The sequence below is a fragment of the Chiloscyllium punctatum genome, chromosome 10 (genome assembly GCF_047496795.1).
Source record: "Chiloscyllium punctatum isolate Juve2018m chromosome 10, sChiPun1.3, whole genome shotgun sequence".
NCBI classification, from domain to species: Eukaryota; Metazoa; Chordata; class Chondrichthyes; order Orectolobiformes; family Hemiscylliidae; genus Chiloscyllium; species Chiloscyllium punctatum.
Genome location: NC_092748.1, coordinates 33642528 through 33656612, shown reverse-complemented (window position 1 = coordinate 33656612; position 14085 = coordinate 33642528). Strand labels below are relative to the sequence as shown.

Here is a 14085-nt window from a genome sequence, read left to right as displayed (position 1 = left end):
GTTTGAGTCACATATTTGTAACAAAGGTTTGTCACCCAAACCAATTTGAAATATTTAAAAAGACATTTCTGGCAGCACTAAAACACGTTAATTTATTTTGTTCCGAAGACAGGTCGATAACTGAAACATGAAGTCTGTTTCTGTTTTTTTTCCCCTCCACTGATGCAGAGTGGCTGAATATTTCTTGCTTTTTTCTTTTTTTAACTCTCTGCATGCTGCCTGTATTAACAATGTGATTATCAGTACTATGTCACTTGCTTTGCCTCAAATGGTCTTTTCAATTAAATGGTGACACAATGGTGCAGGCAAGATTCTGTAGAGAACCAGTTCAGTTTGTTTAATTGAAAATAGAATTACACATTTCAAGGAATTAAAAAATAATTTTTGTTCATGTTATTTTAAAAAATCTTGCTGAATTCCAGTTGCTCATGATCACTATTATTTGCCTCAAACCAAGTGAGTAGCAGAGTTGCAATGCTTTTTTGTATCATGCTATACCTAAGGAGCAATGTGTAGCAAACCTTTACAATAGTGCCATGAAAAGCAAAATTAAAATCAGAATAATGATCGAAAGAACATTTAAATTTAATTCAGAAATTGGATATTCTGCAGCAGTGGAACCCCTGAAAATACTGAGCCTCAGAGATACATTCTAACATTCACAAACTGCCCAAGGTTTGTGCCCAACTTCCAAAATATGTCAACTAATTTAAGAAAAACAGGTTATCACTGGAACAAAAAGAGATTTAATAAATGTATCACAATACAAATAGGGTTAGCTGGTTTAACACTGTCCACCTCCCAGATATCTCAGACTCAGGCACTTCAACTTCAAGGTTTATTGCCCAAAGGGAGTTGTGGTTATTTCTCAGATAGTGATAGTTCCAACTACCAAGACTATCCTACAAAAATATTTACAAAATTTGTCCTCGTTTCATTGATTTGAAGAGATGCTAAGTAACTCCATTCTTGTCCAGTATACACAATGATGGTGGGTTAACAATCAACTTAGCCAAATAATATTAAGCCCAGTGTATTCATGAGTCTCGGAAAGTGAGGAGTCATCTGAAAGATAGAAAAGCATAGGATCTCCATGCAAACATTAAAAGCAGTTTAAAACACAGGAAAGAGTGACAATGAGATATAATCACTACCTGGGGATTGGGTGTTAAGCATTGAAGCAGAGGAAATCTTGGAGGAATCAGAAGAGTTATGAGCAGAATGAGCACCAACACTGGATTTCTGAGAGGAAGACCGAGAGGAACCAGGAGAGCAAGTTGCTGTGGCAGCAGCGGCTGTAGCAACAGGAGCCGAGGTGAGAAATTGTTGATCGCTGAGGTTAACCTGGGAATTCTTGCCATCTGGAATATGTCTGTTCATAGCATTCAAAATACTTTTGCCATTAACCCCTGCAGTGTTATTACAAAGACAACAAGGATTACATATAAATCCAAAGTAAGTGGAGAAACAATTTAACCATTCCCAAGTCTTCATTTTATAGCAGGTTTGATTGAAACCAAATCACTGGGAGTTCCCTCAATATTTCTTTTATTCACTGATCCTAACACTTCGATGGAAAAACTGATTAAAAATACAGTTAGCATTACAACAGTATAGAAGTGAGATGATTTCTATCTCGATTAATCTTTTTGAAATTCACAATTTAGAACTCATGCTTAAAAAGTGCTGTCCATTCATTGTCTAAAGTTGGCAATGTGCACAGAGCTAGTTACCCACCAGCAACTTATCCAAATTAATTATTTATTTCCTCTTTGGGCCTAGTGATTGCTAAAGGTCATGGGCAGCATCACAACTCAACCCACTCATGTACTCGTCAAACATCCAGATTCAAACATTCAAATGCAAAATACTGCAGACGTTGGAATTCTGAAATACAAACAGAAAATGCTGAAAATATTCAGCAGGTCAGACAGAATCGCAGAGAGAGAAGCGAAGTTAGTGTATCGGTTGACTGACTTGTCATCAGAACTGGGAAAGATTAGAGTTGTAACAACCTTGAGCCTAGAGGCAAGATTAGTGGGGAACAGATGGAAGGTCAAGGTGAGAGTGGGGTGGAGAACTAAAATCAAGATTAGTGGTGCTGGAAAAGCGCAGCAGGTCACGCAGCATCCAAACAACAGGAAAATCGATGTTTCGGGAAAAATCCCTTCATCAGGAATTCCTGATGAAGGGATTTTTCCCGAAACATTGAATTCCTGATGAAGGGCTTTTGCCCCACATGTCGATTTTCCTGCTCTTCGGATGTTGCCTGACCTGCTGTGCTTTTCCAGCGCCACTGTAATCTTGATTCTAATTTCCAGCATCTGCAGTACCCACTTTTGTCTGGAGAACTAAAATGGCAAGCAACCAGACCCTCACTTGTGGAATAATCTGAGATGCACTGCATAATTATCACTCAAACTATGTTTGGTCTCCCCAGTCTTGCCTTACAGATGAAGGAGATTTATTTGCACTTCTTTCAAGCCTATAATTGGCATTCACCCCTTAAAATAACCTAATGAAATGAGATAAAGGTACAGGGTCTCAACTTCCAGCTAGATACTGTAAAGCCTTCTGTACTCATCACTAAAAACAATAATTTCACATCATGACCACTGACCCCATTTTTTCTTTCCCCAAACCCCACCCCCGAGAGCAGCTGTGAGTGACAACCATTTCACTGAAACCAGCTCGTGTTTTGTTTTTACTCCATGACCATCCTCGCATTTCAACATTGTTTTTATCATTTATTCTTCTGCTTTGGAGCTATCACAATTCCCCCCTACCCCTTCATTCCTTGTTGCCTGTCTCTATGCTTACTCAGGACTTGTTACATCTTTACCATTTTCCAGTTCTGATGAAAGTTTAGGGACCAGAAATGCCAACTTCATTTGTCTCTCCTCTGATGCTACCTAACCTGCTTAGTATTCCTAACATACTCTGCTCTTAAACCATGGCCTTGCTGAGTGAGAATTGAACTTGAATCTTTTTTGCCCATGACTTTGACCTAATGCATTTATCAACTCAGCCACAGATGTTGGTGACAGTTATTGAATTCTTAAATCACAGCAGGATATCAAAAGGCACTTACAGGTGTGTCAAAATAAAAACACATTTGGAGCCACAGCAAATAAAGAAAGCTAGCAAATTTCTAAGCACCTATATTTAGATAATAAAATTGGTGAGTACTGTACCTCATTAAATCCCTGGTTCCAAAATAAACACTTTATTAAGTTCAAATGCTGAACACAATAATACTTCATACGGAGAAAACAATTCAACAATATCAATTGCAAATCATATATTGTTCCAATAATCCCAAAACATATTGTCCTGAACAAAAGATATGGGTTTGCACTCCTGAATGACCCTGCACTCAAATCAGGTTTTAAATCCTGTTCTAGATGGAATCATGCATCAAACATAGACACATCAGTTTGGTGCTTGCTAGGACTACAACAATGTTAAACAAACTATCCTTGGAACTGTGCATTCAACTATGTCATAACTAAACAGCTTTCAGAGTGTTTCTAATCAATAATGAGGCCCAGATAACTTTACCTCACTGCTTAAGGAAAGAAGGAAGGCCAGTGACTGGGGCTGCAGGCAAAAGTAAAAAGAACTCTACATAGTTTAGTTTACAGGTAGCTTATAAAAATAGATTTTATAGCGATTGACAACTCTGTCTCCTGCAAGTTGCCACATACTATGTAGTGGGTCCATTTGACAATTTCATCGAAACTCAGGCTGCATTGCTCAGTCAATTAGATGGAAACATAACGGAGCACTCAAGTGGAAAAGGTTCTGCAAATGAATTGACCATTGCATAAATACACATAACTTTCTAGAACCTACTCACTCCATCATTCTTTTAATAAGTGGCTCTCCTTAAAAAGAAAAATGAAAGATATGTGTTTAAAAAAAAACAACATAGTCCACAAATAGAATTTCCCAGTTGGCAAGTCTCTTCATCAGGCAACAACTGCTTTTAGTGGAAGGATTTCCCTCCTCCCACTGAGATGACAGGTTGACTGGTCATGTATGCCACATATCAACAGGCCCATTGCAGTTAGGTTAATCTCAGTTAAAGTCAGATGGCATCCTTAAATCAATCCTTAGGACCACAGTTTACAGTGAAGTTGGCAGTCTGACCATGGGCTTTCCTTTTCAGAGCTTAATTTTGGTGGAAGCAGGAAGACAGTCGTGTTGACTATGCCTCCACACCACCTCTTCCTGCCTCCAGCTTGCAACCTCGGGGTACACAAGATTCTGTCATATTTTGAGATTCTATTGATCAATCAGAAAGACTATTACATAGCTACACTGTTTATGACAGTCAATTCATACCGGAACAATATCAGATCCATCAAGCTTTAAAGACATTTCTTACTTACATAATAACAAAGATCATACCACATTGGAATCCCTTAAAGTGAGATTAGCTATAAAGATAATAATACATGACACAAAACTGCACAGAAACTAAAGATTCTACACTTGCAAAATGAGAATTACTTAGTGTGTTTACACATCTGCACTGCATCAACAATAAACTCACTTTACAGACAAGAACTATAGCCATTCCGCAAAACATCATGGAACAGTAAGGTTCAAAACAAAGAAGGATGCATGATGTACCTGTAATGGGAGCACATGCTACTTCTGTCTGGAAGGAGATGCCAGCATCTATAGTTTTTGGTTCTATAACAGACAATAATTGAAAGCAATTTCATTTTACTACCTCTTATAACTTGTGCTTAGTTTTATTACTTAAATTATTTTTGAAATAAAAAGGATATGAAACAAGTAAAACAGATTACGGCAATTATGCTACTTTTTAAACTAACTGAATCATAAGTTATTCTTGCACTAATAGAAAGACTAATTATCCGCTTGTGGTCACTAAATTATTCATTATAAAGATATGTAACATAATTCCACAATATTCATTTAATTGGTCAACATAGCTGATCATGATAACTTGGTAAAATCAACAGGTTAATTTTTAAGATAACAAGATTTGACTTGACAAATGAGACCGCAACATTTTCATTGCTTTAAATTTACAAATAGTGCATGTTAATGTGCAGGCCTCTCTTTGAGAATCCCATACTTGTCATATCCTTCAAATTAAACCAGGGGAAATAATTTTGCATTTGAAAGGTTAAAGATTGACACCTAGAATGTGAAACAAAAAAGAACAACCATATTGAACAGTTCATGCAAACACTGAATTCCACCGTAAAAGATGCATTTTGGGATTGTGAATGTTAAATTTAGCATTCAGTTTGTCAAACAATTGTAATTTACTTGCAGGCCTAAATCAATAGCACTAAGATAGCTTTGAAACTCAATATTTTTGGACACTTTAGTCCCTGTTTTTTTAGAAGCTTTAATGGAAAACATACTGGATTTCCATGAAAGGACTATTTTTCTTACACAAACTTCTGAACATATACACAAATTAATAATAGCACTGTTATAATTTACAAAGCTACAAGCAATATCTCTTTTACATGACAATGTTCATAATATCTGACTCCAATATTGTCTGGTTCCTTTGTTCAAGAGGTCCACAGGGATAGGCCAAGTAATTACAGAACAGTTAGTCTGACTTCAGTGGTATACTGAAGTGTACGTTCCTGTCAAGTCCTGAGGAATAGAGGGGCCTTGGTGTACAAGCCCATAGATTCCTAAAGGTGTCAACACTGGTAGATGAAGTAGTTAACGCAAAATAAGGGATGCTTCCTTCATTAGTTGAGGCAAGAAATATAGGAGCAAAGAAGTCTTGTTACAACTTTACAAAACTCTGTTTAGGTCACAGATTGAATTTTGTATGCAGTTCTGGTCACCACAAGATCAGAAAAATGTGATTGCAATGGAGATGGTGCAGAAAAGATTAATCAAAATGTTGCCTAGAATGAAAAAGTCTCTGTTATGAGGATAGATTGGGTAGGCTGGATTTATTTTCCTTGGAGTAGAGGAGGTCAAGGCATGCAATATTACAAGAGACATAGGCAGGGTACGTTTTGGGAATCTTTTCCTTGTGGCAGAACTATCTAAGATCATACAGCATATGTTTAAGGTGAGGAACAAATGGTTTAGAGGAGACCCGAGGAAAAAACAGTGGAAAGGTGGTAGAAAGATGGAACATGCTGCCTGAGAGGGTGATGAAGGTACGGAGTCTCAACATTTAAGAAGCTCCTGGATGAGCACTTAAAATGCCAAGGTGTAGTAGACCAAGGACCAGGTGCAAGTAAATGGGATTATTGTAGTTTAGTGTTTGCTAATGGACATAGACATGAGACAGTGAAGAGCCACTTTCTTGCTGTATGACTAGCCATAGAATACATTTATTTGGAACATTGTATATTTTAAAGTAGTTTGACCAATTTACACAGACAGCCCAATCAATCATTTAAAAACAAAGTAAAACCTGCTATACTCCACTTGGCACTCTTCTTAGGCATGGCAAAACTGGTAATATGATGTAATGCTTTTGTCAGAAGTGATCAAAACCATAAATTTGAGGAATATGTCTATTATACAAGTAATCTTCTGATTGTTCTTTTTAACCTTGAAGGAAATACTGTGAAACTCATACCATTTAATATCATACCATAAAGCTTTGGTATTCATTAAGAACTTCCCCTGTTCATAATGAAACTTACAAACTGCCTGTTCAGTAATGCAACACATCAGAATGGCATAGGCTAAATAAAAGATGACAGTTGAAAATCACTGCCTCAAGAGTTCCACATTCAATGAATGATTCACTGCCCTTATTACATATCTGATTTCAGAGTCGGTTGAAATTCCATCCTCCCACAATGTGGCAACTGCAAAGTACCTTTTTAACACCTAGACTCACCTAGGGGTTCTTGCAGTACAGTCACAGTGCCCCTACTTCTGAACCGGTTTCAAATCTAACCTGATCCAGAGATGTGTAATAACATCTTAGAACAGACTGATTAGAGAATACCTACACTTCAACAAGTCTGAACATGGAAACAGCACTTGCTTCCCAACAATGGCAGAAATTAATAAGTCTCCCAATGCTTTAAAATATGGTAACAATGCCACTTGTTAGAATATTCTGGTTTCTCAATTTTTATCCAGATGACAGGCGTTATCAAATTATGCACATTTCTACATGAAACAATTTTAAAGTAAAATAGCAGTTAAATTTATTTAAAGTGTTTTGATACTAAGGTTGAAAATAGATACTTTACAAATGCAGTTCTTTTTATTTACAAATAAATCTATCAACCAACATAAATACAACTTTGATTTGAAATTGTCAAGAATCTAAGTTGAACACAGTTCTTGTACTGTTTTAATGTTTAGGCTATAGGTATGATTTAAATCCAGGGTGGGATTTAGAGGAGAATTGCAAAATTCTGCTAAAATGTTAGTTCAGCTGGAATCTGAGGAAATACGTTAAAGATTGCATCAGTGATTATAGATTATTGGAAATTTTGTAAACACTTGAAATTACTTTTAAAAAACACTGATTTTCACAAAGACTATGTGGAAAGTAGGGCCAGAGATATGGAATAAAATGAATGTTCATCAAATAACAGGAATTAGAACTAAGGTTAGATTACTTACAGTGTGGAAACAGGCCCTTCGGCCCAACAAGTCCACACACACCCGCCGAAGCGCAACCCACCCAGACCCATTCCCCTACGTTTACCCTTTCAGTTAACACTGTAGGCAACTTAGCATGGCCAATTCACCTAACCTGCACATTTTTGGAGTGTGGGAGGAAACCCACGCAGACACGGTGAGAACGTGCAAACTCCACACAGTCAGTCGCCTGATGCGGGAATTGAACCCGGGTCTCTGGCGCTGTGAGGCAGCAGTGCTAACCACCGTGCCACCCACAAATTAGCGGACAGGTGGCTGATCAGCACTACACTTGGCTGTTGCTTTGAGGACAAGGGACTGTACTTGATGACATTAGGATTGAGGAAGGTTGTTCCATTTGAAAGTAGGACACTATGGCTAAGGGGTGGCAGCCTGGCTCAATAATCTGAACAGTGTGCACCAGTCATGGAATAGACCGTTTTAAAAGGAATTCGACCAGGTAAAAAAAACCTAAAAATATACTCCAGAGTACCTTCACACAATCTGCTCATTCCAGTCATTAGTCTAGTACATGATCTCTGAATTGCTTCCAATAAATTAACAGCCTTTCTAAGTATGGAAGTATGTGATAGCTTCATATTAGATACACCAGGTAGCTTGAAAGAGCTGAAGATGGAGGGCAATGGCAGGTGCTCAAGAGAAAAAAAACAGATGTTGGTTAAAAGCTACAGAACTCAGCTAGGCATTCATTTAAATGCTTTTTGAGGAAAAGCTAGAGATTTACAGAAACATGATGGGTAAAGCACTTCAACTTATACAGCAGATTAAAGAAATGCTTCACAGGAGGATATCAGCTTGAGTGGCTGTCCTAATGATGTTATTTCTCCTGTGCCCATTGTATGTCTGTTTGTCAGCACAAAACACCATAGAAACGAATCTGAATAGGTTTTGTCCACCAACCCATTAATGTGCAAAATCTCAAATTGTTGAGAACAACTGATCTGGATACTTGCTGTGGAACATAACCTTTCCAATGTTTTACAAACTGAATTATAATAACCACAGGATGCACATTCATAGAAACACAGAAAATGGGAGGAGCAGGCCACTTAGCCCTTCGAACCTGCTGATAACTGATAGTTCATAGCTAATCATCTAACACAGTATCTTATTCCTAATTTCTTGCCATACTCTCTGGTCATTTTAGCCCCCAATAACTACACCAAACTCCATCTTGAATACTTTCAATGTTCTGACCTCTACCATTTTCTGTGAAAGAAAACTGCATAGTCTCACCACTCTCTGGGTGAAGAAATTCCTCTTCATCTCAGCCCTAAATGGCTCACCCTGTATCCTTAGGGTGACCTTTGGTTCTGAACTTGAGTCACTGGAAACATCTTCCTGCATTCATCCTGTCTAGTCCTGTTAAAATTTGATTGGTTTCTATGAAAATCTCTGCTCGTTCGTCTAATCTGTAATGAATATAGCTCTAAACAATCCAATCTCTATTCATACATCAATCCTCTCACGCCAGGAATCAGTCTGGTAAATCTTTGTGGCACTCCCTCAATAGGAAGAACATCCTTCCTCAGGTAAGGAGACTGAAACAGCACACAATACTGCAGATGTGACCTTCCCAAGGGCCCATACAATTGCAGCAAGATATCCCTGCCCCTGTACTCTAATCCTCTCACTAGGAAGGCCAACATACATTTGTTTTTTTTTCCATCACCTGCTGCATCTACATGTTCACATGTAGCGACTAGTATAGAAGGACACCCAGTTCTCATTGTACATACTTCTTCCCCAATCTATCACCATTCAGATAATAATCTACCTTTCTCTTTTTGCTACCAAAGTAGATAACCTCACATTTATCCACATTACATGGCATCTGCCATGCATTTGCTCAATTATGCAGCTTGTACAGTGAAACACCTCTGCATCCTCCTCACTGCTCACCCTTCCATCAAGCTTTGTGTTGTTGCAAACTTGAAGATGCACGGGGATATCTTTGTTATCTATGTGGGATAGGGGCATGGACCTCCAAGAATAACACAAGGGGTCAAGTCAATTCAGGAATTAAAGTTCTTGGGTCTGGAGTCGACCTGGGTGTATGTGGATAGGAACTGCCTTTAATTGCCTCATCTAAATTGTCAATCTATATCATGCATAGCTGGGATCAAAGTACTTATCTCCGTGGTAGGTCACTAGTCACCGATTGCTACTTTGAAGACAAAAGACCCAATAATTATTTCTTTGTTTCTTGACAGGCAACCAGTTCTCTAACCTTCTCAAGATACTAACCCCAATTTATGCGCTTAAAGTTTACATGTTAGTCTCATATGTGAGACCTTATCAAAAACCTTCTGAAAGTCCAAGTAAACTAAATCCTCTGGCTTCCCTTTGTTAATTCTACTAGCTACATCCTCAAAATACTTTCAGTAGATTTATCAAGCATGATTTCTCGTTCACAATCCAATGTGGACTCTGCCTAATCCTGCTACTATTTTCGAAGCACTCTACCAAATCTTGTATCATGGCCTCTAGCAATTTAATTACTACCCATTTATAAACTACTACAAACAGAAGACTGAATGGAAAGAAAACCTTATTCATGACTTGTTAGTTGTCAATTGCGCTTGCTTAACATTTCTGTACTAACCAAAGGGTTCATGTTTTCTTCAAAAAGAAAGGTACAATTCGAAAAGGCAAGGGATCCTGGAGAGGAGAGGAAATGAATGATAAACGGATCTGAAGATACTCATGTGACAAAGAAATTATATTTTCAAAAACCTAGTATAAAGCAGTGCCAGCTTATTACAGCTATTTGGTCTGGATAAAACTCTCTCTGACAAGGTCAGACTTGGGTTTACTACAAAATGAACATTGGCAGCAGCTCCAGCTAAAGGGCATGAACACAGGACAGCCTCCCTGGCAAGCCATGTCAAAAATGGGCACAAAATTCTCACAACAGCATTGGACACTGTTATTGTGCATGGGTCTGACTTGCTTACTGCGAGTGCTGCAGCTAACTCCAGCTAAGAAGCCATGCTTTGCTTTTTCACCAACCAGCCACTAAAGACATTCCAGCATTGTGTGAGAGGCTTGCTTTTGATCGTCAAGGCTGCACAGAAGTTCCCAAGGCCAACTCCTTTCACCACAATACAATTCCAGATTAATAAGCCTGGCTACTGAGAACAATTCTCTTAATCATGCAGCCAACAATTTTCCCACCACAGGAGACAACTGCCAGTAATCACAACCCACCAGTTCCCCATGCCCCTCAGAGCAGTGTCAACAATACAGTACCCAGCTCTCTGAGTCAATAAATGTGGAGAGCAATAGTTCTCTTTAAACCTGTGCTGTCCTGTATGGACAGCTTCTGCAATACACAATGTTACATTTCGAACATACTGGGCAATCATTAGTGAAGATCCTGACTTCTGATCTTCCCTCCATCATATCTGTATTGAAGGTTTTAGCTTGGAATGCTGCTCCCCCGTTGTTCCTTTTACACATTCTCCCAAATGCTTGTTTGCTCGAATGCTTGCAACTGTTAGAGTCATAGAGATGCACAGCATGGAAGCAAACCCTTCGGTTCAACCCGTCCATGCCGACCAGATATACCAACCCAATCTAGTCCACCTGCCAGCACGTGGCCCACATCCCTCCAAACCCTTCCTATTCATATACCCATCCAAATGCCTCTTAAATGTTGCAATTGTACCAGCCTCCACCACATCCTCTGGCAGCTCATTCCATACACGTACCATCCTCTGCGTGAAAAGGTTGCCCCTTAGGTCTCTTTTATATCTTTCCCCTCTCACCCTAAACCTATGCCCTCTAGTTCTGGACTACCCCACCCCAGGAGAAAAAAAAAACTTTGCCTAATTACCCTGTTCATGCCCTTCATAATTTTGTAAACTTCTATAAGGTCACCCCTCAGACTCCGATGCTCCAGGGAAGACAGCCCCAGCCTGTTCAGCCTCTCCCTGTAGCTCAGATCCTCCAACCCTGGCAACATCCTTGTAAATCTTTTCTGAACCCTTTCAAGTTCACAACATCTTTCCGATATGAAGGAGACCAGAATTGTATGCAATATTCCAACAGTGGCCTAACTAATGTCCTGTACAGCTGCAACATGACCTCCCAACTCCTGTACTTAATACTCTGATCAATAAAGGAAAGCATACCAAACACCTTCCTCACTATCCTATCTACCTGCGACTCCACTTTCAAGGAGCTATGAACCTGCAACCTGCACTCTTTGTTCAGCAACTCTCCCTAGGACCTTACCATTAAGTGTATCAGTTCTGCTAAGATTTATTTTCCCAAAATGCAGCACCTCATATTTAACTTGATTAAACTCCATTTTATCTGAATTAAACTCCATGACTGACAAATATTCTGAAAGCAGGAGAGCTTTTAAAGAAGTAAGCTCACTTGTCTTATGAATTTCGAGGGTCCAATGTCTTTTTCCACTGTTGTTTTACATGGTGATATTTAAGCAATTATCACTATGTTATATAAGCTTGATCAGATGGGCCAATAGGCTGAAGAGTGGCAGATGGAGTTTAATTCAGATAAATGCGAGGTGCTGCATTTTGGGAAAGCAAATCTTAGCAGAGCTTATGCACTTAATGGTAAGGTCCTAGGGAGTGTTGCTGAACAAAGAGACCTTGGAGTGCAGGTTCATAGCTTCTTGAAAGTGGAGTCGCAGGTAGATAGGTGATGCTTGATATGCTTTCCTTTATTGGTCAGAGTATTGAGTACAGGTGTTGGGAGGTCATGTTGTAGCTGTACAGGACATTGGTTAGTTGGAATACTGCATGCAATTCTGGTCTCCTTCCTATTGGAAAGATGTTGTGAAACTTGAAAGGATTTACAAGGATGTTGCCAGGGTTGGAGAATTTGAGCTATAGGGAGAGGCTGAACAGGCGGGGGGCTGTTTGCTCTGAAGCGCTGGAGGCTGAGGGGTGACCATAGAGGTTTACAAAATTGAAGGGCATGAATAGGATAAATAGACAAAGTGTTTTCCCTGGGGTAGAGGAGTCCAGAATTAGAGGGCATAGGTTTAGAGAGAGATATAAAAGAGACCGAAGGAGCAACATTTTTCACACAGAGGGTGGGACGTGTATGGAATGAGCTGCGAGAGAAAGTGGTGGAGGCTGGTACAATTGTAACATTTAAAAGGCATCTGGATGGGTATATGAATAGGAAGAGTTTGGAGAGATATGGACCAGTTGCTTGCAGGTGGACTAGATTAGGTTGGGATATCTGGTCAGCATGGACGGGTTGGACCGAAGGGTCTGTTTCCATACTGTGCATCTCTATGACTTGATAATCAAGCTCAATCATCTAATGATTGGGGTGGAGTGCTGTCACCAATCCTCCTTTGTAAAAACATTTAAATCAACCCTGCTACAATACATACATCTAAAGCAGGTGGGACTTGGTCTTCTCACCCAGAAGGAAGGACACTACCCTTGTTCCAGCATGGTAATCCTTACTAGGTATCTGGTCGTCAACAATAGACTAGCAACTACTCGTGAGTTTTAAGCAGCAGCAGTATTTGTCTTAACAAAATGAAGTTCATTGTATAATTGCAATTGATACAAATCACATGAGCTAGTTAAGCATAATTGCAAAGACGAGCAGAAAACATTGATAACCGCGCTCTCTATTTGAATCACAAGCAAGATTCCCTTTTTCCCCAGCCAAGACTGCCGGAAATCAGACCGGGTAGAGCTTAATACATCATATCTCTGAGATAACAGAATCTAACTATCACCCCATGAATTTCAATGGCTTGATCATTACTGAATTTTACACCATCATCATCCTAGGTAACAGCACCATTAAACAGAAGCTAAACAGGACTAGCCGTGTAAATGTTATGGCTACAAGAGCAAGTTGGAGTCTAGGAATTCTGCAGCAAGTATTTTACCTCTCGACTCCCTGAAGCCCATGCACCATAAATATCAGAGGTGTGAAAGAATACTCATCACTTGCCTGGATGACTGCATTTCCAGCAACATGCAAGAAGCACGACATCATACAGGAGAAAGCAATCCCTTGATATGTGCTCCATCCAGTTAATGAACCCAGCCAGGTGTTAGATTTGGAGGCAGGAGAGCACTTTGGTGATAGTGACCACAATTCAGTTATGTTTACTTTAGTGATGGAAAGGGTTAGGCATATTCTGCAGGGCAAATGTTATAGCTGGGCAAAGGCAATTACAATACGATTAGGCAAGATTTAGAATGCATAGGATGGGGAAGGAAACTGCAGGGGATGGGCACAGTTGAAATGTGGAGCTTATTCAAGGAACAGCAACTGGTCAGTATGTACCTGTCAGGCAGGGAGGAACTTGTCGAGTGCGGGAGCTTTGGTTTTATTAAGGAAGTTCAATCTCTTGTCAAGAGGAAGAAGGTGGCTTATGTTAGGGTGAGATGTGATGGCTCAGTTAGGGAACTTGAAAGTTACAAGTTA

The 14085-nt window shown here is 39.4% G+C and overlaps 1 protein-coding gene across 5 annotated transcripts in view; it reads right to left on the bottom strand.

Annotated features, from left to right (window-relative positions):
- dgkg (diacylglycerol kinase, gamma) overlaps nucleotides 1–14085 on the bottom strand; it is a 527377-nt gene that overhangs the window by 343796 nt on the left and 169496 nt on the right. For 3 of the 5 annotated variants that reach the window (XM_072578849.1, XM_072578848.1, XM_072578852.1), the window contains 2 exons: nucleotides 4639–4701; nucleotides 1155–1409 (listed from right to left, as the gene is read on the bottom strand). In XM_072578849.1, coding sequence (XP_072434950.1) covers nucleotides 1155–1409; nucleotides 4639–4701 — 318 coding nt within the window. The remainder of the gene's footprint in view (nucleotides 1–1154; nucleotides 1410–4638; nucleotides 4702–14085) is intronic. The other 2 variants (XM_072578853.1, XM_072578854.1) reach the window with 1 other exon arrangement.